Source organism: Thyridium curvatum (assembly GCF_004353045.1).
Source record: "Thyridium curvatum strain D216 chromosome Unknown NODE_4_length_842636_cov_84.159710, whole genome shotgun sequence".
Lineage (NCBI taxonomy): Eukaryota > Fungi > Ascomycota > Sordariomycetes > Thyridiales > Thyridiaceae > Thyridium > Thyridium curvatum.
The window spans coordinates 733,483-760,898 of record NW_022156759.1 but is presented as its reverse complement, the minus strand read 5'-3'; the positions used below and the strand labels follow the sequence as shown (position 1 = coordinate 760,898).

The 27,416-nt window shown below is 53.8% G+C and overlaps 9 protein-coding genes across 9 annotated transcripts; 6 read left to right on the top strand and 3 right to left on the bottom strand.

Annotated features, from left to right (window-relative positions):
• Positions 1-2,044: 2,044 nt before the first annotated feature.
• On the top strand, positions 2,045-3,493 carry E0L32_001188 (uncharacterized protein; the record flags this gene model as incomplete). The annotated part of the gene is made up of 1 exon (XM_031134702.1): positions 2,045-3,493. One exon carries the CDS (start codon positions 2,045-2,047, stop codon positions 3,491-3,493), a length of 1,449 nt encoding a protein of 482 aa, XP_030993081.1.
• A 3,173-nt stretch (positions 3,494-6,666) lies between these two features.
• On the top strand, positions 6,667-7,996 carry E0L32_001187 (uncharacterized protein; the record flags this gene model as incomplete). Its single annotated transcript, XM_031134691.1, has 4 exons — positions 6,667-6,839; positions 6,916-7,078; positions 7,147-7,233; positions 7,292-7,996. The coding sequence occupies 4 exons, from the start codon at positions 6,667-6,669 to the stop codon at positions 7,994-7,996; spliced, it is 1,128 nt and encodes a 375-aa protein (XP_030993080.1).
• A 995-nt stretch (positions 7,997-8,991) lies between these two features.
• On the top strand, positions 8,992-10,470 carry E0L32_001186 (uncharacterized protein; the record flags this gene model as incomplete). Its single annotated transcript, XM_031134680.1, has 5 exons — positions 8,992-9,212; positions 9,266-9,414; positions 9,497-9,639; positions 9,698-9,872; positions 9,968-10,470. 5 exons carry the CDS (start codon positions 8,992-8,994, stop codon positions 10,468-10,470), a joined length of 1,191 nt encoding a protein of 396 aa, XP_030993079.1.
• A 235-nt stretch (positions 10,471-10,705) lies between these two features.
• On the bottom strand, positions 10,706-12,410 carry E0L32_001185 (uncharacterized protein; the record flags this gene model as incomplete). The annotated part of the gene is made up of 4 exons (XM_031134669.1): positions 10,706-11,322; positions 11,399-11,654; positions 11,788-11,944; positions 12,079-12,410. The coding sequence occupies 4 exons, from the start codon at positions 12,408-12,410 to the stop codon at positions 10,706-10,708; spliced, it is 1,362 nt and encodes a 453-aa protein (XP_030993078.1).
• A 1,760-nt stretch (positions 12,411-14,170) lies between these two features.
• On the top strand, positions 14,171-15,506 carry E0L32_001184 (uncharacterized protein; the record flags this gene model as incomplete). The annotated part of the gene is made up of 2 exons (XM_031134658.1): positions 14,171-14,419; positions 14,496-15,506. 2 exons carry the CDS (start codon positions 14,171-14,173, stop codon positions 15,504-15,506), a joined length of 1,260 nt encoding a protein of 419 aa, XP_030993077.1.
• A 961-nt stretch (positions 15,507-16,467) lies between these two features.
• Positions 16,468-19,921, top strand: E0L32_001183 (uncharacterized protein; the record flags this gene model as incomplete). Its single annotated transcript, XM_031134647.1, has 5 exons — positions 16,468-16,740; positions 16,799-17,553; positions 17,617-18,174; positions 18,233-18,680; positions 18,734-19,921. The coding sequence occupies 5 exons, from the start codon at positions 16,468-16,470 to the stop codon at positions 19,919-19,921; spliced, it is 3,222 nt and encodes a 1,073-aa protein (XP_030993076.1).
• Positions 19,922-20,161: 240 nt separating this feature from the next.
• Positions 20,162-22,856, bottom strand: E0L32_001182 (uncharacterized protein; the record flags this gene model as incomplete). The annotated part of the gene is made up of 7 exons (XM_031134635.1): positions 20,162-20,197; positions 20,372-20,842; positions 20,899-21,274; positions 21,417-21,818; positions 21,877-22,448; positions 22,496-22,590; positions 22,823-22,856. 7 exons carry the CDS (start codon positions 22,854-22,856, stop codon positions 20,162-20,164), a joined length of 1,986 nt encoding a protein of 661 aa, XP_030993075.1.
• Positions 22,857-23,181: 325 nt separating this feature from the next.
• E0L32_001181 (uncharacterized protein) lies at positions 23,182-24,296 on the bottom strand (the record flags this gene model as incomplete). Its single annotated transcript, XM_031134624.1, has 3 exons — positions 23,182-23,659; positions 23,719-24,173; positions 24,228-24,296. The coding sequence occupies 3 exons, from the start codon at positions 24,294-24,296 to the stop codon at positions 23,182-23,184; spliced, it is 1,002 nt and encodes a 333-aa protein (XP_030993074.1).
• Positions 24,297-25,278: 982 nt separating this feature from the next.
• Positions 25,279-27,084, top strand: E0L32_001180 (uncharacterized protein; the record flags this gene model as incomplete). The annotated part of the gene is made up of 5 exons (XM_031134613.1): positions 25,279-25,461; positions 25,527-25,671; positions 25,731-25,908; positions 25,973-26,409; positions 26,471-27,084. 5 exons carry the CDS (start codon positions 25,279-25,281, stop codon positions 27,082-27,084), a joined length of 1,557 nt encoding a protein of 518 aa, XP_030993073.1.
• Between the last annotated feature and the right edge of the window lie 332 nt (positions 27,085-27,416).

Genomic DNA, 27,416 nt, shown 5'->3' with positions numbered 1-27,416 from the left:
GAGACCGGGGCCCGCATGCGTCCATCCATCTTAATCAAACTTGTTGGTCCCCTAAAAAAAAAAAAAAAGGTCTCATCAGGGTCCCCCGGGTCAGATTTACGGCCAATGTCAGGCACATGGTACAAGTACAACATGAGCAGGCAACCAGATGCATCTGTGACAGCTCAGTGCTGCAACCACGTCGGTCTGCGCCGACGGACAGGACAGCCCCGAGAGTTGGCTTCAATATGGCTTGGCTCTCTCTTGGTGTACGAGTCTAACCTCAAGTACAGAGTGGTGAAGGCGAGCGGGGCAGACAAATCATTCATTCCGAATCTTCATCCCCATCCCCCTTTTCCCTCTCCATTTCTCTTTTTTCTTTCTGCGTGTTGCCAAGGCCTTTAAACCGGTGCTAGCTCACCCGCCGTTGTGGGCGCATGGCAGCGCGCGTGGTCCAGTCGTTGGTTCGGATGTCTAGCGGTGCGAAGTCCCTGCCTAGTGCTCCATGGTAAGCAGCTAAATTAATTTGGGGGCGGACGGCCCTTTTTGGGAATGGAGAGACTCCCCTTTTCAAGCCCAAATGATGACTGGTCGTGCTCGGTCTCATCCCCCTCCTTTTTCTTTCGCTGATGCTGTTGTCTCCAATTGTGTCGATCCAGCCGGGCTTTGAAGTGCTGCTCCAGAGACCCCGGCGTCAGAGTCAGGGCTGGCTTGGGGGAGGGCGCGGAGTACCTAAGGTAAGGCGAGGGAGTGCTGAGCCTCATGAGATCGACGATGATTTGGCGAGGGCTGTGACATCCCATTCTTCGGTTCCCATCCTTGAACAAGTACAGAGTAACTTGTACAAGTACAAATAGCGCCCAAGTGACCACTGGCATTTTAGCCTTGGTGGGTCTCGGCCTCTGTCCCCCGTGCTGTCACGCCTGCGTCGGTCTTCAAGGTGAATGGATGCGGTGGCTTTTCCTTGAAGGATGCTCGAGTTACCTAGTCTGCATTTTGTTTTCACGTCAGACCGCATTCTTACTCCATTCGTACTCGGCGGGCGCCGTGCCACTTGCTCACTGGTAGGAGAGGAGATTGACCACTCCGCAGCCACTCCCCGTGTGCTCTTCGAGTCTTCGAGGGGGGGAACAGGGCCTCTGTGGGATTCAATGCGCCGAGAGACGGGTTGGTGATTAATCGTCTTGTGCAGCCGTCTAGTCCCTTCTTGGCTACCAACAGACAAGCGTCTGGGCACCCAAGGACGGCGCCAGCAGGGGAGAGGCTGACGATACTCAATCCCAGTCGAGTCGAGTCCGTCCATGTACGGAGTACCCAGTCGTAGGGCTGTCATTTCCAAGGTTCCCTTTTTTCAATGTGCTTTTCTTCTCTTGCTCCTTTCGGTCCGCCCCCGCCCGCTTGTTGCCTACTCCGTACTTGAGATTGGCAACTACGGAGTACCTAGACCCTTCCCCCGTCGTGCCTTCCTCTTCTTACATCCCACATCCACATCCAGCCCACATTCATCTCCACACACCAGCAGCCAGCCAGACCTCTATCATCCATCTTATCTCTACCTAATTTTTTCCCTTTACTCTCTCAACTCTCTGATTTGTATTCTGACACACTCTCCCTCTGCTTGGCAGTTCCTTTTCCGTCCTCACCCCTTTTCAACATCGTCGCGGTTGTCCCCAGGGCTCGCTCGCCCTCTTCATTCTTTCACTGCCTCGTCCGGGCCTTGTTGAACTCGTCTTCTGGTCACGTTTGCGCCTGGCCGTCCCGGCCCGTGACCTCTCTCTCCCCCGGTCACTCCTCTTCACTCGCCCATCTTCCGCTCTGGGTCGAGCGTGTTAATTCTCACTGTCCGCGACGGCGGTGGATTCGGGCTGTCTGCCAGAGTGATGCGCGCGTAAAGCAACGCCGAACGAGTTGCCAGCCGCAGTGCCCGTCCCCTCGCAGCCAGAGTCCACCTCGCCTGCGCTCCTTCTAGAGGATCGGTCGTGCCGTTCTCAGCCGCATATCGAGCCGAGTTGCGACAACGGTCTCCTCCGACGAGGCCACTCTCATCTGTGCCCACCCCGTCACCATGGGTCTCGACAAGCTCATCCAGCAGCAGCTCGCTGCCGGCTGCTCCTCACGCCGCCTTCTCACTCTTCCCGTCGCCCTCGTCCTGGCTCTTTTCCTCTTATGGACCGCTCGCATATCCTTTGGCGACTCGTTCCCCTCTCTGGCCAAGGCGTCGTCGTCTGTTCTCAAGGGGCCACCTCAACCCCCTCCCGTCGCCGGCGGTGGCGGCAGCAACGTCAACTATCCTCCTCCGCCCGTCGACCTCTCCCAGCCCGACGCCCCCTTCGTCGGCTGGCCCCTCCAGAGGGTCTGCAACGAGGCCCATTGGGTCGATGGTCTCGTCTTCGTCTGCGACAATAATTCTGGCGGCATTGGCAACGTTCGCAACTACATCCAGACCTGTATCCGCTACGCCATCGAGGCCGGCGCAACTGGCCTCGTGGTGCCTCGCATCCGCCAGCGCTCCGACAAGGATCTTGCCGATCTCTTCACGGACTTTCTGCCCTTCAACTACATGTTTGACGAGGACCATTTCCGCACCTCCATGACCACCTTCTGCCCCCAGATGACCCTCTACAGCAACCTCACTGACATCCCTTCCTTCCACGACGCGGCCCTGCAGGTCGAGGAGATCAAGCCCAAGGACATGGTCAACAAGCACGTCGACTGGCAAGACTTCAACCGCCACACCGACCACTGGGGCGACGTCTTCCGCAAGTGGCTCTTCGAGGGCTTCCGCGTCGAGGGAACCGCAGCCGAGGCCACTCCGGACCAGCGGCCCCGCGCGCCCACTGTCGACAAGCCTCGCATCATCCGCTTCAAGTGGGGTGTCCTGTGGGATTGGCCCGTCTACCGCGACGGCCCCGAGTTCGCCACCACCTTCGGCAGCATTCTCAAGTTTCACCCCGAGCTCATGTATCTCGGCAAGCAGGCCGTCAAGTCGCTCCACCGCCTTTCCCGCGAGAACGGCGACCCCATGGGTCATTTCCTCGGCATGCACTTGCGCTCCGAGAGCGACTCCATGGGCTTCTGGCCCCAATATGAGGACCAGAACAAGGCCTACCTCGACAAGGCTCGGGAGAAGGGATACAAGACGGCATACCTGGCCACGGGCAACGCCACAGAGGGCCAGAAACTCGCCGACGGCGCCCAGGCCACCCTCGGCATGAAGGTCTGGTCCAAGACGGACCTGCTCGAGCCCCAGGATCTAGAGAAGCTGCAGGCCCTGACGTGGGACCAGCAGGGCGTGGTCGACTTCATTGTCCTGCTCGCGAGCGAGTATTTCGTTGGTGTGATGCCCAGCAGCTTCTCCGTCTACATGACCATCAAGCGCCACCTCAAGATGGAAGGCATCTATTCTCGCCCGTACAAGGTCGGCACCGAGGGTGATGGCAGGTCTTACCTGGTCGGTAAATACGACGAATATTACGGAGGTTGGCTTTTCATGTTTGACGGCATGTGGCCCTGAAGCCACATCCTTCTTTTCTTTTTCTCTTTCTATATTTCTTGCTTTCTCTTTCCTCTCTCGATTGGCGGCATTGTTTGGCGACGGCGTACAGGGCATTGACAAATTTGGGAGTTTGACATGACGACTAGAGAAGACTGTGTTGTTGAGGCCCTCTTAGAACACATATAATAATCTCGCACGGACATAGGAGGTGTGAACAGGGCATATATACACTGTGTACACACAGGTGTGGGCAAGGGGACACCCCCGAGGAGGGTGCCGAAGCAGCGGCGATGGCATCGACGGGGTAGCATGAGCCCTCTTCGCGATAAAGCAAGCAGATCTCCATCAGAGACTTTGTATGATACCCGATTAGAGTTAGAAATGTCGCCGGAGGTGTGTCTGACCACGCTGCCGCGACGACTTGATCTAATCACAGAAGCTCAACAAGAGACCCAATAATTTGCCGTCTGATGTGATGTTGCAGCTCAAAGACCCTGACTTGGACGACTATCATAGGACGAAGAAGCAACCTCGGGGTTCGGTACGGTCGGTGGGTCAAAGGACGGGAAATCTAAGCTCGATGCATTGCCTCACAACACTGAAAAGAGTATCGTAAAATGGCTCGATAACAAGGTCACCATGCCCCTCATTCCGAGCGCCTCATTCCGAGCGTACTGAGCCTGTGCGTCTTTGCGTGACGGATTAGCATAGCCAGCGGTCCAAATAAGCTCCAGTCCGATACGCAAAACCAATGGGACCCTGTCCAGTCAGACTTTCACCGCGTGCGCGACGCATATTGCCTGTCTCCTCCTGGGGACCGAAATGCCAACGTGCCGCTGTATATTACCATTCGGGCCTGGAGGAGGGAGTTTCGCCCAGGGCTCCTGTGGTGCGATTTTGAATAGAATGCTGAGGCTCGTGAGCTGAACGATGTGGATTCCTGTGATGCAAGCACTCGAAGCTGGTATCAGACGCATGAACCTCCGTGGATTGCAGCCTAGCCGCGCTGTTCATGTCACATTGTAGGTTAGAGCCCTCTTTTGCTTTTACTGTCCTTGAATCCCCTAGACTCGCTCACTTTCTGGCTCCCCCCAACTCAGTTCGCTGCAGCACCTGAAATGGAGGTCTTCCAGGTTATGTCGGCCACATTGCTCGACTCTCTCTCACCTGCTCTCCCTTTGTTTCCACGCACGGCCAAAATCAGTACAGAATGTAAAGTCCAGCTCCTGTGAGAGAACAGCCATGATACGATTCGTCACTGTCACTGACTCACTGCCGATTTCGGGACTTGTGGTTTCATCGGTAGAATCTACCTAATGACCCAGACTTGTGGCGAGGTTATCTGCGTCACCATACCTTTACTCTGCCCCTTCCCAATTTTAGTTCTATCCCGGGGGTTTACCTCGTCACTACGGTGAACTGGAAGATTGATTTATATAGGTCACCTCTTTCCTTTCCACCTCGGCAATAGCTTGCGATTATCTGCTTCTGGTGTTCGACTTCACGGTATGCTGACCAATCCTGTATCCTGCTTGCTATTTGCCAAGGTCAAGACTGTCAAAGTCGAATTGAGGCATCGAATCTGAGGGGGGGATACCCAAGGACTGAAGGATACAGACCTTGTAGCACTTGCCCACCCGTGTCTGCGCTTGGTCTTTTGAGGATGTATTATCTCCATCGAGTATTCCCTTGACTATGATCAGGGAAACTGTTACATCCCCAAAGGTTGAAATCTAGCCTGTTTGATGGTCCAAGTCTCCAGGTGATCAAGCTTGCGCTCTATCACGCAAATGATCCTAAAATTTGCTTGCGAAGCGACATGTTATCTCGAGAAAAATATGTATCAAGGTCATGGCGTTCTCGGACAAAATCTGTCCACACACCGGTGTCCTCTATCAACGAGCCAAGCACTCTATCAAGTCATCCGCTCGTTTTTGCGAGGTGTCGATGGTTGCTACACGTTCTTCGCTCAGTTACATCTATTTGACAATGAATTGCTTTCCATACGAGCAAACATCCGCTGCAAACCGTGCCTCAATATGGCAGCATGCACTCGCCCTCGAAACCAGGATATGGAGCCTTGGCCGACGCTCATTCAACCAGTGGGAAGTATTGTAATATCTCTTGTAGGTGGTCGCATATCCAGTAAAAGAACCGTTTCGCCGAGCCGTATTGTGAAAACACGTTCCCACGCCTCCAATCTAGAACGGATCTTTGTGGCACCTGCCAAGTACTGACAAGCTTTTCCAGAAGAGTGGTTCTCGGTTACAGGATAATTTGCAACCTTTCGCGCTGGGCTCGACATGATAATTCACGCACAGAATCCAGTTGGGAAACTGCTCGGCAATTGGGCTCAAACTTTGCACAGATTGCATTTTGCCCCCTTTCTTACATGGTGGATGAATCAGAGCCGCCTTGGCTGGCTGGCTGGCATGTATTGTGGCCTTCGCGGCCACCCCATCGGCGAATCTCTTTTCCTCGGATAGAGTACTCGGACTTGGCACCATATATCGTGGATGTAACAATCCCAAACATATTCGAGGAACATAGGAGATCTTTGCCACCAAGGGTAGGCGTAGGCTCCAGTGAATAGTGAAAATAGAGTTGTTTTCTCCCTCCAGCCAATCGGTTGAGCCGCGTTCGAGCTTACAGGGAGTCACGCACGTACCGGGTATTTTACCCCAAATTACCCCAGATTTACCGGACGTACATTAGATGAGCTGTTTCCAAGCGAGCCTTTAATATACACAAATGCTCGTCACTTGACTCGAACAAATACGGTACCCACTATTACGTGACTGAGCATGAACAAGACTTGCGGGTTTGTTGGTTGACAAGGGCGAGGCTCGGTAGGGTTGACCATGGTACCAAAGTCATCCAGACCCTGGAGCTGATTGGACAGTCCATGTTGTCCGTGTCTGACTTCCCGGACCGCCGACCCTTAGCCACCTCGCAAGGACTGGCTTCCTTGACCAGATTTAGGGCTAGACGAAAGGTTCCTTGGCATTGATGCCGAAGAACCCCTCCGTCCCGAAAGGAATGTTCCATGGCAGGGCGGAACTATATAGAGCAGTTGTGCCGAATCTTTGGTGGGAAAAATTGACCGTCTGTCGAACCACCTCAATCTAAACAGACTCTGGGCTGCTGACACCTCGTGTGTTACTGAAGCCGCTGTTGAGGACGCCGCCGTGATGGTCCGCTTCATCCCTCTTGCACTGCTTGCAGTGCCCTGGTTCTGGCTTGCTGGCCTGGTTGCTGGAGATGCACTCCTCGATCTCCAGACCAAGGGGCGCACGCAGTTGGACGCCCAGCTCGCAAAGTCCAAGACGTGCACCAAGGATAAACTCATGGTGCGGAAGGAATGGTAAGAAAGCCCATCACAAGATGACAGGTTGAATTCCAAAGGTCTCTCTCTTTTCTGACTGATATTTTGGAGTCAGGGGTGATGTCTCAGCTGCCGATAGGAAGGCATATATCGCCGCCATGCTCTGCCTGCTCGACAAGCCCTCGAAATTGGACCATACAAAGTATCCTGGCGCCAAGTCACGTTACGATGACTTTGTCGCCGTTCATATGAACCAGACATTGTACATCCATGGCACTGTAGGTCGCTGTTGTAGCCTGCTGCTTGCAAGCAAATCCCATCTGCTAACATCGTACTCGATGGGCAGGGCAGCTTCTTGTCATGGCACCGATACTATACATGGGCATTCGAATATGCTCTGAGGAATGAGTGTGGATATACTGGAACCCAGCCGGTTCGTATCAAGATCCCATGTGATCCCCAAGTCGCTGTTTGTGCTGAAATACGCCCAGTATTGGGACTGGGGCAGGTGGGCCCAAGACCCCGAGACCTCACCCATCTTCGACGGCAGCGACACTAGCCTGAGCGGAAACGGCGAGAAAGTGCAGCACCAGGGCCAGTTTTTCGCCCCGGCCGGCAATGGTGGCGGGTGCGTCAAGACCGGCCCCTTCAAGAACATGACCGTGTACTTGGGTCCCGTTTCACCGGCAGTGAATCCGGCACCGCCAAGGAACCCTCGTACCGATGGGTTCGGCGCAAACCCGCGCTGCCTCCGACGCGACATCTCTAACTATCTGACATCGCGCTACGGGCGGACCGAGGACATTGTCGCCCTCATCACGAGGAGTGCCAATATCGGGACCTTCCAGAACACCATGCAGAACACGTCACCCACGGGGGGCATGGGCGTCCATGGGGTTGGCCACTTCACCATTGCGGGAGACCCAGGGGGCGATTTCTACACCTCTCCCAACGACCCGGCGTTTTGGGTCCATCATGGCATGATTGACCGCACATGGACCATCTGGCAGACTCAGGATCTGGCCAACCGCATGCAGGTCATCCAGGGCGGCACGTCCATGATGGGCTTTAGTGCCAAGCAGCAGTCTCTAGACGATGTGGTGGACCTGGGTGTGGTGGCGCCGGAGGGCAAAAAGTATGCGATCAAAGATTTGGTGAGCATTGTGGACGGGCCTTTCTGCTACGCCTATGAGTAGGATACATGCCTCGTCACCGTTGGTGCAGTTTGCACTCGGGCCTGTTTCAGCCCCGGTAGTTTTCTCTTCCTACTTACTCTCATTCAGAGATGATACTAGTCTTCTATGCATCGTCTTGGTCATTCCTTTTGCTGCCGCATTGTCCAAAATAATACTTACCGAGCTCATCTGTGTCTTTTGTGAGATTTAGTACCCGGACCAGACCGAAGATAGTCTGAAGCCAGGAGGTTGCCGAGGATTTGTACTGCAAAAATTAACTGATGTGACGTACGTAGCATGTTCGGATGTTACTACTGCAGCGATGGTGAAATACGGCATGGACAGCCGAGTTGCAGTCCATTTTCCAGACATCATGCCACCAGGATCTGGAGTACCATTCGCAATGACAAGCCTCCCTGGCGTAATCCAGGTCAGCCGATATGACTGCGAGCTCTTCAATGAAGCGGTGGCGTACCGGACGAAGGATGCGTGATCCTCAATGCAACCGGGGAGTTTCTGATCGCATTGCCAGTCCATCTGTTTGCGTGTCCCGTGGGAGCCAATATCGGGCCGCCAATGAGCTACTCGATATTATTAACTGGATCCTTTCCAGAAACAAAACGCGGAGAAGAACCGCATTTGCCGACAACTGGACAGTGAGTGCCTAACCAATCGCGTACATCCGGAGAATTGCATCAGGGTAAAACGAGGCCTTCCTGCTTCCTTCAGACCATGGTGACTTTATCCGCTCCACAAGTGGAACCTGCCAAGTCTGGAGAGATCGTGCACAAGGGTATCGGCGGCAGTAGAATCAACATATTGCATGGTTGTCTTTGACTATGGGTGTGTGGCAAACAGAAGTGCGCGGAAGTAGAAAAGCGAGGCGACAGAAGCGTTTTCCCCGCGGTTCTGTAAACGAGCCAGACTTGGCGGGCATCTCCTCATATCTGCAGAGGCATCTACCCTTCATCAGTTTCCTTCGTGAAAGCCAAGCGCGCCCTCGAACCATCTAAGCCATGGGTCTCAAGTCTTCACTGGCGAGCTTGCTCCTCGCCGTTCCTGTACTCCTGGCCCATCCGGGCCACGAGGAAGTCTACGCGCAGGGGCCCGAGCCTCGCTCGCTGGATCATTGCAAGAGAGCCTTCTCGCAAGACGAATTTGTCAAGCGGACCATTGAGCGCCATGGCGAGGAGTATCTCAGACTGAGACGAGCTCTCAACCTCGAGTCTCATGACAGGTGCGCCCTGATCTTTCCAAGGTATTGTGTGAGCCATGCTGATAGTTGGACAGTCCCAAGATCCACAAGCGCGACTACATCTCTGTGTCGCGCATTGACCACAAGAGCAACAAGACGGTCACCGCAAACACAGACCCGGCTACCCTCTTCACCGACGCTGGTGCCTGCATTCTGATGCCTGCCGTCGACCAGGGCCCACTCTGTAAGTTCCCAAGATGCTACCGAGTCCCCCATGAAGTCCGTCGGATCCAAAACGGGCGCCCTGGCTGACATTGTCAACAAAGACGTCAAGGGCGAGCAGGTTAGAAAGGATATCACCGAAGGCGAGGCTGGGCTGAAGATGACATTGGCCATCCAAGTGGTGGACTACAAGACCTGCGAGGTCGTGCCCAACGCCTACGTCGACATCTGGAGTTCTAACTCGACGGTAAGTCGTTTGGAAGGCGCAGGCGGTCCTGCAAGAGAAATAAATGCCTGACAGATAGGAACAGGGCACCTATGTGGGCGTGCAGGGCTATCCGGGAATGGGTGATCCCAAGGACGCATCGATTCTGAAGGGAACGGCCCTTCGTGGTGTGCAGCCCACCGACGACCACGGTATTGCTACCTTCGACGGCTTGCTACCTGGTCACTACGAGGGACGTGCAACTCATATCCATGGTAAGTAGTTGATGCCTCACTGGTGGCACGATATCAACTCTGCGGAGCGTCCCAGAAAAGCCATCGCTAACGCGGGCGTGCGCACCAATCCGTAGCTATTGTCTACCTGGGTGCCAAGAAGGAGGCCAACAACACCATCACCGGAGGCAAAGCCGCCCATGTCGGCCAGCTCTATTTCGACCAGAGTCTCCTGGCGGCTGTCGACAAGCTCGATCCATACAGCACCAACAAGATGCGTGTGGTGAAAAACACTGCCGACTTCCTGTTTATGCAGGGCGCCAATGGCGACGACCCCATCGTCCGCTACGCCATCACCGGCAACAGTCTCTCCGACGGCCTGTTTGCGTGGATCCGATTCGGCGTCAACACCAACAACAACCTTCCGGTGAGCCCTGCAGCCTTTATGACCTCCTCCGGTGGCGTCATGAACCCCAACGGCCCCGTGGCCAAGATGAACCAGGGTGGGTTTGGCGGTGGCTTCGGCGGTGGAGGATTTGGTGGCGGCTTCGGTGGCGGCTTCGGCGGTGGCCGGAAGAACAAGGCTCGTGCCGAGATGAGGGCCGCTGCAGAGGCTACTGCTGAGGAGCACGGCGCATAGTGGGCGATCCTGTAACCCGATCAGGGGTTCATGAAGGTTACGGAGCGGGGGTAAATCTTGTGACGAGGTGAAGCGACGGAGATACATCAAAGAGTTACGTAGCAAGGTATCGATCCATATGCCGATATCCTCGGCTGACACACGATTTCTCCCTAAGCCAGTCCTTCCATAACACCGTGATGCTGAAGCCAAGAACTTGTGAGTTGCGTGGGTGTGTACACGAGTCTTATGTCGACTAGAGACCAAACGTTCCCTCGTCCCACGGCATTAACAGATCATTGAGCCATGTGGTGTCGTCGGAAAGAAGAATGTTCGTGAAGTCAGGAGCCTCGGCAGCTACAGGGTCCGGAAAGGTCTCCGCCGCTTCTGGTACGGGCGCCGACTGGACAACGGGGGCGTCGCTCTTGTTCATCTCGGCCGCCCAAGACGCGCGCATATTGCCAAGGATCCGCGTCGTCCGTGTAAATATGTCGAGGTTTTCTTCATCGACAATAATACCCCTCGTTCTCGGAACCTCGGCAATCTTGCTGATGATGCGGTCTGTGTAATCGAGAAGATTGACAGAACGCCGAACCGCCAAGAGATCCCATCCTGGCTCCCTGAGCATGGACAGCCCGAACAGGGAGACTTGCATCTGGACCATGTGTATAAAGTCCTGGAAGGAGAAGCCAGGATACTGTGACATGGGAACGGTCAGAAGACTATCGAAGAATGTTTTGATGGACTGGAGACATTGCTCGAGGTTGGCCAGGCGATCCAAGTTGACCAGGTTGGGGGAAGTGAGCGGCGTGCTAGACACACACGCATCCGCGACCAACAGCTTGGCTGTGCTCAACGGCCCGACGACAGAATCTGGGAAGCAGTATTAGGAGATAAGCGTGGCAGGGGAAGATTGAGGGCCAGGGGAGGGCCGGAGGCTCGGACTTACTCAATTGACGAAGTTCTAGAGATATGGAGCGTTCTATCTCTCCGATTCGAGCAGCGAGCGCTTCATGATAGCGGGCACCCATGGCGCTGACTCGGACGCCATCCTCCTGTGCCAGTCGGTCGGCCTGTGTGCACTGTTCCATGACGAGTTGAAGCTTGGCCTGGAGGACTAGAACACGATCCCCAAGCCACTCTGGGTTCTCGTCCAAGACACGAGCGCTCTCGTCCATTAGGCTTGTCCACCGCAAGGTCTCACACTTTTTGAGGAATATTGATAGCCTAAGAGAAAGAACCGCGTCAGTTTGAGAGCGTCACGAAATTTAGCCTCGACCGCCACTTGAGCCGGCCGCCCTGGCAATAACCTTCATGAATCCGGAAGAGCCTACATACATTGAGTTCAGGATGAAGACGCAGAATGTGGCTCGGCGCTCTTCCATGGTCGGATTGCGAGGCGTCGGGGGTTTCTCGAATGAATTTCTGGCGACCTTGAAGCAGGACAAGACGAGATTTGCCTGACTCCCAGACCTGTGAAGGTGAAGATCGTAGACTAAGGAGAGACAGAGCTGAACAAATACACTCATGAAGGGTCTTTCCTTTCTGAGATATTGTCCCCTGTTTCGGTGGTCTCTGCATTAGCGAGCGGCCGCTTGGCGCTGTAGCAAATCGTGATCATTTGCTTACCAGCCAATGAATACGATCAACCCCTGAAGAAGATCCATGTTGCGCTCCTGAGCGATGACAAGCCTCTGCGAGATGTACGCCCTGGCCCTTTCGCTGAGGGCCAGCTGCCGAGCCGGGAAGGGTAGAGTGACTGCCATGATGCAAAGCCAGAGAAAAGGTTTCTGTGCGCGCAGCGTCATTGCGTCCATCGTGGGCGGGATATACAGGCACGGAAAGGCCGGCAGATAGATGGACCTGAAGGTATCCAGACACTGCTCAGCTTCGTCTATGGACGGATCAGAGGCCTGAAAGGCTGCTGCGTTCTGGGGCTCGCCATCAGAGGGCGTGGTCATTGTATTCGAAGTTGGGTACCGGCCGTCTCTGGTGGCGGCTCCACTACTGCCGGCCGGGGTAGGCGGCTCTTTTGGCCCTCCGGAAGATCCAGCCACAGGTGGTGATGCATTGTGAGACTGTTGAAGCAGAGACACCAGGTCGTTGAGCTTCTCCTCCAACTGCGCTGTCCGAGATGTTGATGACTTCTTGGTAACGCGTTTGCGTGAGCTCACGGAGGGTTGGCAGTCCTTGTGCAGACGTGCACATCTGTAGATTTCAGGCTCATGTCAGCGTACCGGAGGTAGACACGCAAGTGTGGATGAAGAGACTCCTGGGCGGCCAACGGTGGACAAATGAAGGTGCAGGACGAGGATGTGAGAATGTAGGCACGTGTGTGTATGTATACATGTATGCGAGCGAGCGTGTGCGAAGAGCCAAGCCAGGGTCAGGTATTGGCACGTATCGAATTCAACATGAGGAGAGGACAGTACAAAAGAAAGCAGAAAGAATAGAGGGGTGGCGAACCTCTCGCAACTGTCTGCTCCAGCCCGAAATAGGCATTTGCACTTGGCTCGCGAGCAGTTGACGCACGCACGGCCATACGGCGCGGGTGTGACCGCATCTGCGGGTTGCGGCTGTTGCAACTGTTGATCCATAATTCGACGAGGAGGCAGAGTCGGCCGGGGGCAGAGACGAGAGATCGGGATTGGGTTGCTCGCTCGACCGTTTGACCACGACGGAATAATCAACTTGGCCTCCAGGAAGCAAAGACACGGGAGGGATGAAGGGAGTTCTGTTCAAAACCGACCGTAGAAGGCGGCGGTTGCTCTCATATGCGTGCGCGTGGACGGTCCTTTTGCATACTTTGGCTCACAGGCATCTCCAAGAGCGGACGGGATTGAGAGGCATTTGTCAAATCCCGACCGGTCCGCGTGCTGACTACCTGTCGGTCGGATGAAGCTGCCCAGTGGTCCGTGCACCGCCATGTCTTGAACGGTCTTGGTTATGTCATTCCGGTCAGATCGGGGGGAGAACGAGTCATGCCAGTGAGAACCATGCCTTTGTTGGCGACACGGGATTCAGCCGACCCCGTCGGCTTCAAATCCCGTCCGACTTACACTGCACTTCAGGGATAAGATCCAGCAAGATTAAGGGAGACGCTTGCCTTTTCTCCTTCCATCAACAAGAAGTGGGGAGGAGCTTCAGGACGAGCGAGCCTGTTGCTGGGTCCTGTTTTGGAACCTGCTCTCGTTGAGCCGAGGAACTTGTGTGGGCGGATGAGACGAAGCAGTTGAAGGCAATATCGAGGTGTTCAAATCAATGAACTCGAGTTTGGCTGAGCATTGCCGTATATACAAGCCGACTAAGGGCAGCTGGGGCTTTGGTCCAAGGCAGCAATCTAGTAATTAGTGGGAAGCTTGCCCCTGATACTGTAACAACTCATCATGACTAGCGAAAGGCTGGCTCTCGCGCCGCCTAATCGTTACGACCGCTTCTCGGCCGAAGGACGGCCTCGAGGCCGCTTACATGCGCTCTCGGCCATAAGTCAACATGACCTTCAGTAAAACTTGTCGCAACAGGTCAAGCATCCGAGAGATAAACATAAAACAAAAACTCCTGCGTCACGGGAATGGTGGAGGATCGCGACCTACATTATTTCTTAAGGGGATTATATGCGTCCATCAAGCGCCACTGAACCCGATTCCCGTACAGCCGCACTCGACAGCAATTCCTATTTCGAAGACGAGTCCATACACCTGTACAACAATACGTCAGCATCATGCCTTTGAAAGTACTGATCGCTGGTGCCGGCATCGGTGGCCCGGCACTCGCCTTCTGGCTGTCCCGGATCGGCTGCACCACCACCATCATTGAGCGCAGCCCTAGTCTACGAACAACAGGCCAGCAGCTCGACTTCTTCGGCCAGGGATTGCCCATCATCAGAATGATGGGAATCGAAGATGACTTGCGCGCCATCTCGGTCAAGGAGCCCGGCGCGCGGTTCGTTGACTACACTGGAAAGAGCAAGGTAACTCACATCACGAGCCCCTACCTTCCCCCCTCTTTCATTGCAAATTGTTTCGTGAACCTAACAGTCTGTTTAGGCATACTTTCCAGCCAGCCATAGTATAAGCATCACGACCCAGCTCGAGGTAATGCGGGGTGATGTTGTCGACATCCTATACAAGAAGACCAAGGATCTCAAGGGCGTAGACTACGTCTTCGGGAATCACATCAAAGATCTTTTCCAAGATGCAGAGAAGGTGCACGTAACGTTTGCCAACGGCGCTAAGGAAAGTTACGACATGGTTGTGGGCGCCGACGGTATCGGCTCACCAACACGCAAGATGATGCTTGGCCCATCATTTCCCGACCCACGATTCGACCTCGGAGTGCACTTGGCCTATTTCACCGCGCCTACCCAGGACGGCGATCCCAAAGACTGGACCATTTGTCATGTACCTGGCGGAAAGGCCATCATGACGCGGAAGGACAGCGACCAAAACATCAGGGTGTACCTCGGTGCGCGTGGAGGATGCGAACACATTGATGCTGCCCAAACCCTGGAGGAACGCAAGGCAGCGTGGGCTCTACTATTCAAAGACACTGTCGGAGCTCAGGCTGAGAGATTTATGCGGGCCCTTCAAGAGTCGCCAGAAGCCGATGACCTTTACGACCAGCATCTAACCCAGATCCGGCTCCCGGAAGGCTGCTGGTCCAAGGGACGAGTGGTACTCATCGGAGACGCCGCGCACTGCCCCACGCCTGTTGGCCGGGGCGGTGGAACAACATCTGCTCTGATTGGGGCCTACCTCCTCGCCGGAGAGTTGTCAAAGCAGCTCAAGGAAAATGCGAGTAACCTCGAGTGTGGTCATATCGAGAAGGCAGCAAAGGAGTACGAGAGACTCCTAAGACCGTCTGTCTGGGAGAAGCAAAACATCGGCACGCAAATGTTCAACATATTCTTTCCCCAGACTAGTTGGGGAATAAGCTGGCTTCACTTTGCGGGGTGGTTGATCGCCAAGTGGCCGTACAGTATCGCCTCCCGCTCCGAAGAGTCATCCAAGTTACTCTTTCCTGATTACTTTGGACTCAGCTCGGCCGCTGAGAGTTGAGTCTTTAGTGTAACTGCAAGTATGGGATGGAGGACCTAGAAACAAGATCTTTCGTTTGTTTGGTTGAATCTAGCTCCATAGGACTTTTACTCAAAATATTCTCTGTAATCTGTGTACAAGCTTGAGGAAGCTAGGTATCATACCATGAGGGACATGAGGCACGCTGGTAATGACACAGTATGTCGGTACAAAATTGAGGCTGGCATGCATTAGCAAGTGTTTATCATCGTGAGGTGGAGTGCAGTATCATGGCTGATGATGAGGTCGACCTCCAAACGTGGGAGAGTTGCCTAGGGCTAGGAAAAATGCACGAGAGTTACCTCTGCCGAAAAGAACCCGGACATCTAGTTACCCCCTAAAAGGTTACAGTACAACGCAATCCCCAGCAGTGCCTACACTTAGGTACCTAGTGAGTAGTCCTCAATCCTCCTCGTCTTGTCTTGCTTGTCCCGAGAGCTCGTGTCAGCCCAGCCCCGATGTGGCCCGTTCCCATTTTCCGGCTTCCATTCGCGGCCGTCCGTGTACCCCCACCTTTTTCATATCCGTTTTCCGTCTTGGCGCTGGTTCGGGACCTCCAGGTGCTTTGTGACTATTCCCGACCTATCCACGTCACATCGCTCGCCTCCAGCTTGATGCTACTGGTGGCCACTCTCATTAGAAATGGTTCATTTCACTACCTGATCCTAGCTAATCTGAGGGGGGGCCCGCTCCGGCACTTGTACAGTCCCGTGGTATGATCTGCCCGGGATCGGAACAGAGCTGCTTCAAGTGCTGATGCTATTGGTCTACTGTGATGCACCCCGCTTGATAATGTTGCGCAGATAGAGTGGTTAGCCCCTTGGTGCTCTCATCGCACTGGGCCGTCCTCTATTTGAGTCAGTTCATCTTCTTGAACATTCCCCTTTCCACACTCCTGTCGATTTTGGAATGACCTAGACATAACACCAAACCCGAACCCGGCATGACTACTTTGGCATCACTGATTGGGGATCTGCCCCGTTTAGACAAGGTTGCCGAGACTATGGCCGGCCGGGCCGTGTCTGGTCCTGATGACTTTCAAAGCATCAACGACCTCATTACTTTTCTAGCCCGGACGATTCCCGATTCGCCATTGATCGCCTACCCTGAGTCTGAACTGGGAGCAGCTGATTTTAAAGATTACACTGCTAAGGACCTTGACTCTTTTGCCGACGAAGCAGCGAAACGCCTCTACTCCCTTGGTCTGAAACCCTCTGTACGTGTGGCTCCCTGAGCATTCCTGACCCCCAGGTCGCTAACACGTAGCTGTATAGCGATTACGTGCAGATGAAGCAGATGTGATAGCCATGCTGGGGCCGTCAACCATGGACTATGTCGTCTCTATCCTTGCTCTGTCACGGATGGGGTTCACCATCCTCTTCCTCTCCACGCGTCTTCCAGCGGATGCCTGTATCGCGCTGCTGCAAGAAACGAAATGTGTTCGCATCGTCAGCCATGTCAAGTCTCAAGCAACGGTAGCCAAAATCCAGGAGGAGGGGTACGGTCTGCAAAGCTTTGGTATGCCAGACCATTCAGTCTGGAACTCTTGCTGTTCCTCCGGACCCAGATTCCAGCGAGAAACCGAGCTCCTAAACGAAAGTGACACAGTGGCATTCATTGTTCACTCGTCGGGCAGCACTGGGTACCCCAAGCCCATTTATCAGTCACATAGGCACTGCCTCAACAACTACTCCACAGGAGCAGGGATGAGGGCTTTTGTGACAAATCCATTGTACCACAACCACGGCATATGTATGATGTTTCGAGGCATGTATCAAGGCAAGCGGGTGGCGTTGTATAATGCCAACTTGCCCATCACCAACTCTCATCTCGTTGCCGCGATGCGGGCCGCCGCCTTTGAGAGCTTTCACTGTGTACCGTATGCGCTCAAGGTCCTGACAGAGACTGAAGAGGGCATCGAGGAACTAGCTAAAGCAAAGCTGGTGCTCTTTGGGGGTAGCAGTTGTCCAGATGAGCTCGGAGATCTGCTCGTCAGCCGAGGCGTATACCTTGTCGGTCACTATGGCGCGTGAGTTGCCCCAACTCTTGGTTCCCCGTGTGTGTCTTGGAGATACTGATACTCCGAGGTCAGAACTGAGGTTGGCCAGCTCATGACGTCCCAGCGAGATGCAAACGACCACTCCTGGAACTATCTGCGGCCACTCAAGACAGTGAGACCTTATCTTTTCTTTGACGAAGTCGGACCCGGCATATTCGAGACGGTCGTGCTTGATGGGCTCCCCACCAAGACACAGTCAAACTCTGACAACCCGCCCAACTCATACCGAACCCGAGACACCTTCACAAAACACCCTACTCTTCCGGACAGATGGAAGTATCTTGGTCGCCTGGATGATCGAGTGACCCTGTTCAACGGCGAGAAAGTTCTACCTATCCCTTTCGAACACCGGGTCCGTCAGAGCGACTTGGTACAGGACTGCGTCGTTTTTGGTGTTTCTCAGGCGTTCCCCGGACTGTTGGTGTTCCCCAGCACGCGTGGAGCGGATCTCAACCAAGAGGAGTTTCTGGATCGACTCTGGCCCACCATTCAGAACGCCAATGAGAAGGCGGAGCAGTTCGGGAGAGTCTCTCGCGAAATGGTCAAGGTGATCTACTCCATGTACCCTTCCACCGACAAGGGCACAATCATGTAAGTTGGGTCGCCCTCTCACGATTCAGCATGCTGGCGCTGACACAAATGATGCCAGCCGTGCTGCATGCTATAAGCAATTTGAAAGAGAGATAGAGGCTGCTTACCAAAACTTTGAGCTTATTGGAAGTAAAGAAAAGCTAAACCTCGACGTTGCGGATCTGGAACGATATCTCACCAAGCTGCTCTCCCAGCAGTTGGGAGTCGAGCCGGCAGACCTAGCATCCGATGCAGATTTGTTCGCGGCAGGGATAGACAGTCTGCAGGCCATCACAGCCAGGGCCACTATAGTCCGGGAGATTGATCTTGGCGGTAAGATGCCGGGCCAGAATGTTGTTTTTGACCACCCAAAGGTGGCACAGCTGGCCAAATACTTGCACTCCCTTCGGACGGGATCTGCGCTCGAGACAGAGACTGAAGAGGATACAATGCGCAAGCTGGTATCAAAGTACTCTAATTTCACTCCATTCAAACCTGGAGTGCAGGTTCCTGTTGGAGAAGTTGTTGTAAGTCACAACCTAGTCTGAGAGATTGAAAAGAAGCTTACAGTTTTCGCCAGGTCCTTACTGGAGCAACTGGCTCGCTCGGGGCTCATATCGTCTCACAGCTGGTCTCCCTGCCCCACGTCAGGCATGTGTACTGTCTCGTGAGAGCTTCTTCCCCCGAAGATGCCCACAAAAGACTTCTCGACTCGTTGGATGCTCGCGGCCTGCGGAGCGGCCTCGATGACGATGAAGCTCACCAGCGCATTGTGAAGGGACTCGGCTTTTACCCCCGTTCGTCCAGATTTACGGCACTGCCTGCCGACTTGGGCAGAACAGACCTTGGTCTCGGCACTGATGTCTATACCGCCCTGAAATCAGTCGTTACCTCTGTCATACACTCTGCATGGGCCGTGAATTTCACAATCCGCTTGCACAGCTTCGAGGCACAGCACATTGCAGGTTTGCGCAATCTATTGGACCTGTGCCTCTCGGTGCCCTTTGCCCGGCCAGCCAGAATGGCATTTATCTCGTCCATCTCGGTCGCCGCAGGCACTCCTGCTCCCGCGCATGTCCCGGAAACGTTAGTCAGCGACATAGCTCACGTCCAGCCCATGGGCTACGCCCGAAGCAAGTGGGTGGCAGAGCAAATCATCTACCATGCCGCCACGTCTACTGGTATTGATGCACGAGCCCTTCGATCGGGCCAGATTATCGGTGACTCAATCGCGGGCCGCTGGAATGCCACCGAGGCCATCCCTCTGATGATCCGATCTGCAGAGACATTGGGCGCCCTTCCGTCCCTGAACGAAAGTCCCTCGTGGATCCCCGTTGATAGGGCGGCTGCAGCCGTTCTGGAGCTGGCTCACCTCGATGCGCCTGGTACTCAAGCTTCCGGCTACTTCCAAGTCCGCGACGAGGATGACGTCGTGTATCACGTTCAGAACCCTAGATGTGCTGACTGGAGCACGGAAATACTTCCAGCACTCGCGGCAGCCGGACTGCAATTCGAGGTTGTGAGCCAACGCGAGTGGGTGAAGAGGCTCCGGGAGGGCGAACAGGACCCGGCAAAGAACCCGACAGTCAAACTCGTGGATTTCTTCACCGAGAAGTACGATAATGATAAACCCGGTAGAAGAGGCCTGGTGTACGAAACACGTAGAACAGAGACAAGGAGCAAGTCTATTGCTGCTGGGTTTGATTTAGTTGGCAGTGATCTGCTTAGAAAATGCGTTCGCAATTGGAAGGAGAGAGATTGGAACTAGATTGATATGTTAATCTGATGACTTTGTGCAAGAACTAATCTTCGTCTGATTGATATAATTAGATGGCATCTCTGAGATCAGGAGGTCCATCCCGAGAGCCATGAGCTTCGTGGCTTATATGCCTCAATTATGAAGATTGTAGTACCAGAGATAGTCCAAGTAGCTTTCATGTTCTGTACAGGGCGGTACAAGAGACATCAAGCGCTTCGTATTGTTCCAAGTACGTACAGGCAAGGCGACTTAGATGGCGCTGGCGGCTTCGTAAACTAGACTCTCCTGTAGTACGGTATCTACATGTATGTTATGCGCTCCTATATTAGCACTCCAAGCCGTCGGATTCTCTCCGAACATGGAATCAAATCGCCCTGCTCCTCCCGAGACCTTGCACAGCCACTGAGTCAATGGAACCTGGCATATTATTTGGGCAAACCGGCAGGTGTATTTACTTACAAGGGATTCGAACTGTTCCCATCCTATCATCTCCGTGACGGAGCTCCCGGGATCGGAGTCCGTCATCCCGAAGCCCACGCCAGTTGCTACAGATAACTGATCAACATTTGAAACACCACTGGCCAGGCCCATGCCATGTTCGCCCAGTGTGACCGAAACCTGGCTGATGGGCTCTTGTATGGCTCGGTAAGTATCAACGGTCGTATCACCGCCTTGTTGAACATCAATCCCAGCCCCGAGAGCAGAGGTCTGGATACCACTGTGGTGTCGTAGGATCTCTAAGCGTAGCTCCTGCAAGACAACTCCGTACCGCTCCGCCAACGATCCAGGCATGGCTATGGATGACAGGTGCTGCTGGCACTTGGTCGCCGCGTTGAAAGCCGGCAGGTACACATGCGACGGTTCGTGGCGCTCCTGAATGGTAAATACGTAGAGTATCACAACGGCAGAGAAGGCAAAATAGTGTGTAAACTACAAATTCTTCGTCAATAGGCAGTATTCATCGCAAGGCAGCCGGTGCTACCTACCCAAAGTGTGCTGTACAGCTTATCTTGCGATTTAAGGCTGTCAACGAGGCTGACGATGTTCATAGCGGCCTCTAGACACAAACGAATATTCTCTTCTGTCTTCTCTGCGTTGTGTGGCGTCCTGCTTCGACGAGTAGCTCCCAAGTCTGCCAAGCTTGCAAAGTTCCGGAGCAGAAAGGGCCGATGTACGAGGAGCTGAGCGTGCCAACACGCCATGTTCAGAGTATTGCTTTGTCGGAAGAAAATGGGTTGCATCAGAGACCAACCGGGGCCGAGATTGTCGACTAGGTAAGCGATGGTCTTGCGCCATGCGCTGATCTCTTTCGAATACTGTTTGGCTAACTCATACTGTGTTTCCATAGGTGGCGGTCGGATGCTGTATAGATCACGAAGTATGTTTGCAACAATTCGGGAGAGCCTACAGCCGTAAGACGTCAAAAAGGGACCCGGATTTACTTGCATCTCGGTCTAGGTGGGAGACTTGCCTCAGATGCGCCACGGAACCAGACATGACGCACCGATCGCTGGGAAAGGGCAGATCCAAGAACCGATCCGGAGTAATCCACGCATCGTCAATAGTTGATGGGATTTCCTGGTCGATCTCTTCGTCGTGAAAGGACCGCGGGCGACCCAGCGCCGCGCTCAGGTACGTATCAATGTTATATGCGCACCAGAAGGTTCTCTTACGGCACTCGAGCTCGATATGGCTAGTCCGCCCGTGCTGGTCGACACGCGATCTTCGATGCATACCCAGAGCAACCATTAAATGTGAAGTCGTCCCAAAGAGACTCCAGCAATGGTTGATTCTTGAATGTGAAAGCAGGTACAGACACTGCGCCAGCCTCGCCTGGACACTGCTCAGGCGAATTACTCCCTTTTCAGTGCTCAGTTGGTCTTCAGCGGCAGCGAAGAACCGAGCACTATGAAGAGAGCATTAGCTTCGCTAACATGGAAGTGGCGTTCTGGACAGCAAAGTACCTCGCTGCGGGATCAATTATGCCAGACTTGGCCTGGGGCGTGTAATTCAAGGCAAAGGCAAAGACCAGGAAGATCACTGCTGTTCGACTACCCGCATCACTCTGGTCTCTCATGAGGCCTTCGGTCTCATATAATTCTGCCAACCATCCCTCGACTGTGGCGCGATGCAAGAAGCGGTGCGTTGCGGCGGAGTACTCAAAATAGCGGCAGAGCATCGCATCCGCCTTGGCTCGTGGCGGGAGAATGATGAACCTCGACTTGATCTCGGGTAGCGGCTGATCTCCAAATGTGAAGATGGATAATTCAGAAGACGAAGCCAAAGGTGGAACTTGCAGTTTGTGCTGCAGACGTAGAAGGAATGAAGCCCCAGATGCTGGGCCAACATAGTGGCCCTGGCGATCAGTCTGCGCCGGCTCTGGTGAGTTCCGAGATGACTGAACGGTCGAGTTGACCTGGGTCGGCACCGATTGTGACGTTGCAAACTTGCCCATGGTCACAGGGCTCTGCATGGCCCATGTAGGAGCTGCGGGCTCATTGCAATCCTGTGTAGCTGCAGGCGAAGCTGCAGCCTCCTGCGATGCATTGTTGTTATTGTCGTGGAGTGCAGTGGAAGGCCGACGTCGCCCGCGGCGATACGGAAAAGTGAATCTGCACTCGATTTGAAGCTGAGCGCAGAGACTGCAGGGTATTGTGCCTGAGCAGCGGCTCTTGCGGCTATGCAATGGGTCAGCAGTGGGCAGTGGACAACAATGACGAAGAAGACGCCCAGTGTTGAGCCTGCTCACAGTTTGCACAAATCACAAGCACGGGTGACCCGGGTCCTCGCGTACGGATTCTTCCGGGGCATCTCCAGGACCGTGTTCCGACAGCCTGGAGTTCGTTGGGATTGTGGATCGATTTCACCAAGGAGAAAACATGGATCGTCGCCCGCCCTCTATTCACGCACGGTTGAAGGTGCTGGGTGAGGTTGCAATGCACATCAAGAAGGGGCAGCAAGGGTAAGTAACGGGAAACGGAAAGCGGAAGCTGACAGACAACGGAAAGAGACAGAAGGAGGAACGGCAAAGCAAGGACGGGAAGACGAAAGGACGGAAGTAAGATCGATGGTGGCTCGAATTTGACGTTTTCCGTTCTCGACCCCGACCAGACGCGGAGAAATGATGAGGGGTAGACGGAAACCGTGCATGCAGGCAAGCCATCAGTGGAATGTAGGCACGACCAGAGTTGAGACTCTTCCATTTTACCCCGGACAAGATTTAGTTGGCAGGCCTGTATCAAGTCTTGCTTCTGTTAAAAACTAGCCAGTCAGTTGCCTGAGCTTCCGTTCTCGGCTTTGATCTTCTTTTGTGCCGCGATCCAGTCCTGTCTGCCCCTTTGCACTTCGGCGGGACTGTGTTCTCCAAACACGTCCACACCCAACCGCACGGGCATGTTGTATCTACTGTTTCTTTCGAGAGCATTGATGCGGCCAGACTCTTTCGCGGGCAGCTCGAAGTCTTCAAAGTTCTCGGCGATCCGAGATGGCGTGACGCTCTTGGGCACAACTACCGTCCCCCGCTGTACAGCCCATTGAATGAGAACCTGGGAAGGGCTTTTACCCAACGTCTTTGCGACATCAATGACTACCGGGTCGTCAATGGGTTTGGGCAGGTTGTAGATGTTGTTGCCGGATGGACTGTACGCGGTGACCATGATGTCTTGCTCTTTCAACCATTGCAAGAGGCCCGGCTGTTGAAGGTAAGGATGGGCCTCTATCTGATTCACTGCGGGTTTGATCTCGGCACTTGTATTGTTAGCGTGGTTTTGATGACATGGGACAAGTCCAACACAATTCAGACGTACAACTTCAAGACCTCTTCAGTCTTTTCCTTTGAGAAATTGCTGATGCCGATGCTTCGGACTTTCCCTTGCTTTACAAGTTCTTCCATAGCCCGCCACGTATCTTTGATCGGAACGGGGATGATGTGGACTCCTCCGTCTGCTGGGTCCAGGGGAAATCGTATGCGGGGGTCAGCCGCCTTTTGGAACGAGACGGGCCAGTGTATGAGATATAGGTCGAGGTAGTCAGTACGCAGGTCTTTCAGGCTCTGTTCCACCGCCTCAAAGACGTCATCTGGCTTGTGATGTGTGTTCCACAACTTTGACGTTAGGAATATCTCGCTTCGTGAAACCCCAGAAGACTCCAAGCCAGCGCCAACCTCCTTCTCATTGTCGTAGCAAGCTGCAGCGTCGATATGTCGATAGCCGTGCCGGAGGGCGTAGTCAACAGCATTGGCAACCTCGTCCGGCGCAGATTGCTAACGACGTCAGCATTCTTTTCCAGCGTTTCGAAAGGAATACGAGAGTATTACCCAAGTGCCCAGCCCAACGGCGGGTATCGAATAACCAGAGTTGAGCTTGAAAGTCCGCCCAGATGACATGGCTCGAACTGAAAGTTCAATTCTGAATACATGAGATGTGCCTGCATGAAATGACTTTGCGGACCTGGGTTCCGCCCCCTAAAAGAGTTTCTGTGGGTGGAGACTGTTTGTGTTGGGATTACTTCATCCTGACCAGGATCGGCCTGTCAGCAATGAACAGCTCCGGCATCTAAGATCAAAGCTCACACGGATAGCGTTCCTTGCTTGGCCATTCTGTAATATTATCATGTTTATTGTGACTTTGCCGTCGTCGGAACTTGCCCACACCGAGCTGCTGGTATCCCGGTTTGCAATGGACCAGCCCATCCAACAAACCAGCACACCTTCCAGATGCTTTGGAGTAGCGCGATTGGATATTTACCTTGCCCTGTGGAGGTGGAACATGCACCTCGATATGCATGCATGGAAAAGCGCGGAAAACCCCTTACGAAGGTACGGAAAGCCCTCTGAGATAAAAGTGTAATTCAGAGAACAGAATCTCCACGAATGGTGCTGAACGCAGATTCAACCGCCATTGCATGTGCAGACAAGGCCAAGAGACAGGATGGACAGCGCCAAGATTCAGATCAGAGCACATGTCAATGTGAGCAGCCCGATAGGGAAAGGATTGGTGCACATGTGCATGCTAACGGGTAAGGGTCACGGGTAACGGAAAAGGGCCTGTGTACGGGGCCGGGGTATGGGCGACATATCCGCCCTTTCCTTTTTGCCTCCGCACTTCCCCAGATATCCCCAGGCATCCCCGGATGTTGTGACTTGGCTAGGTGGTTCGTTGTGTGGGCCGACGGAGCGGGCACCATGTCAACAACCACAGGGCTCAGAGTCCGTGTCCGTCCCCAAAAGGCACAGCAAGCGTTATATCTCAGCCATGGCTCTTCACCAAACGATACGTCTGGTGGCTCGTTCTCTCTCTTCCCGAAGTGGCACAATCTTGCATTTGCTTCAATCTTGATCTTGATCTTCCTCTTTGCCTCCTATCAACATGGCCCTACGCAGCTCGCTTGAAAAGGGCGGGCTAGGCGTCATGGACCACAAGCCGTCGCATCTTGAGAATGCACCTGATATCACAGAGATTGACTCCTTCCGGGTCTTTGGACTGGGCGTGGAAGATGCCGACTTCTACAGAAACTACCCAGAGAAGAAGCGAAAGAAGATCTTTCGCAAAGTATGTCTAAAGATCTCAACCTAGGACGGGCTATCAGCAACGACCATTAACATATTTACCCATAGATTGATATCCGCCTCATCCCTATGCTCGCCTTGCTGTATCTTATCTGCCATATTGACCGAGCTAACATCGGAAATGCCAAAATTGAAGGCATGGCGGAAGACTTGAAGATGACGGGCGTGCAGTACAATACCATCTTGGCCATCTGTAAGAAGTCCAAGACGCCCTTATCTGTGGCCATCAGTGGTTAACGTGATGCATGATAGTTTTCATTCCTTATGTTCTCTTTGAAATTCCCAGCAACGTCCTGCTCAAGAAGTTCAAGAGACCCTCGATGTATCTCGGCGGGCTGACCACTGCCTGGGGCATCATCATGACGTGCACGGGTTTGGTGCAAAATTACGGCGGTCTCATGGCTACCCGCATTCTTCTTGGTATCTTCGAGTGAGTGGCGCGAACAGTACAACAAGGGCAGCTGGGATCTCCAAGCTGACCTGTCTCCCCACAGAGCCGGGTTCTTCCCCGGAGCAATCTATCTATGCTCCTATTGGTACATGCCCAAGGACCTGGCGGTCAGGATCTCATACTTTTACTGCGCGAGTGCTTTGTCAGGTGCATTCTCTGGTCTGCTCGCCGCAGGAATTGCCGAGATGGACGGTCTCGCCGGACTGGAAGGGTGGCGGTGGATTTTCATCCTCGAAGGCCTCGTCACTGTCCTCCTTGGTGTCATGTGCTTCTTTTTGCTCATCGACACTCCTGCTCTGTCCACGCGGTGGCTCGATCAGGACGAGATTCGATACCTTGAGCTCTCCATGTTCATCAAGCAGGGTGGAGGCTATCGCGAAGAGACCAGCGTCAAGTTCAAGGACATCAAGATGAACCTCACAAACTGGAGAGTTTACGTGCAGGCATACTTTTTGATATGCCAGTCCGCACTTTCCTACGGTAAGGTCAATCGATACCTCAAGTTGTATGGGTTGGCGTGCTGATGTATTCCTATCTGCAGGCATCAAGTTCACCCTCCCTACCATTGTCAAAGCAATGGGCTTCAAAAACACCAATGCCCAGCTACTCTCGGCGCCTCCCTACGTCGCCGCTGCAATCTCAGCTATCTGTTTTGCCAAGCTATCCGATATCTTCTACTGGCGGATGCCTTTTGTCGCCATACCCATGACGATCGTGGCAGTGGGTTACTCCATCATCATCTCTCTCAAGGGCGAACTTCAAGCCAAGATGGGAGTCGCCTATTTCGCCGTCATGCTCTCCATCATTGGTATCTATCCCATCCAAGCGGGAGCCGCGTCGTGGAATGCCAACAATATCGCCCCTGCCAGCAGACGAGCTGTGGGAATTGCGCTCATGAACTGTGTAGGCAATGTGGGCGGTATCGTGGGAAGTTACATGTACCTGGAGACCGAGAAGCCCAAGTATTATACGGGCTTCGGACTCAGCCTAGCGTTCGGAGCGACTGGACTGATTGTCTCTCTGCTGCTCGAGTGGAGCTACAGAGTTGCGAACAGCAAGAAGGCTAAGGCCGCGAACGAAGCTACGGCGCAGTACACTGAGGAGGAGCTATTTGAGATGGGTGACCGATCTCCGCTGTTCAAATATGTCCTCTGAGCGGCTTGGATTCAACCATGGGCAAAACTCTGGGGGCCCGTCGGGGTGCAATAAAACTTGCGCCTCAGATGCGCGCATTGGATGCTAGTTAAAGACATACCGAGGAGTCAAGGAGCAATTTCTTCGTCCATTTCTTCATGATCTACACCTTATCTTTTCCTTGAACGAGCATCTGTTGAATGAACACCAGAGTGACGAGACTCAGTCAGTGAGAGTTAGTTGATAGCAAGACTTTCAAACAGAGCCGCCTTATTCACCGGGTCACATTGAAGAGTACAACCATGGTCGACAGATATCGCCGCGAACTAGCAACAGCATTTGTAGGCGTCGGT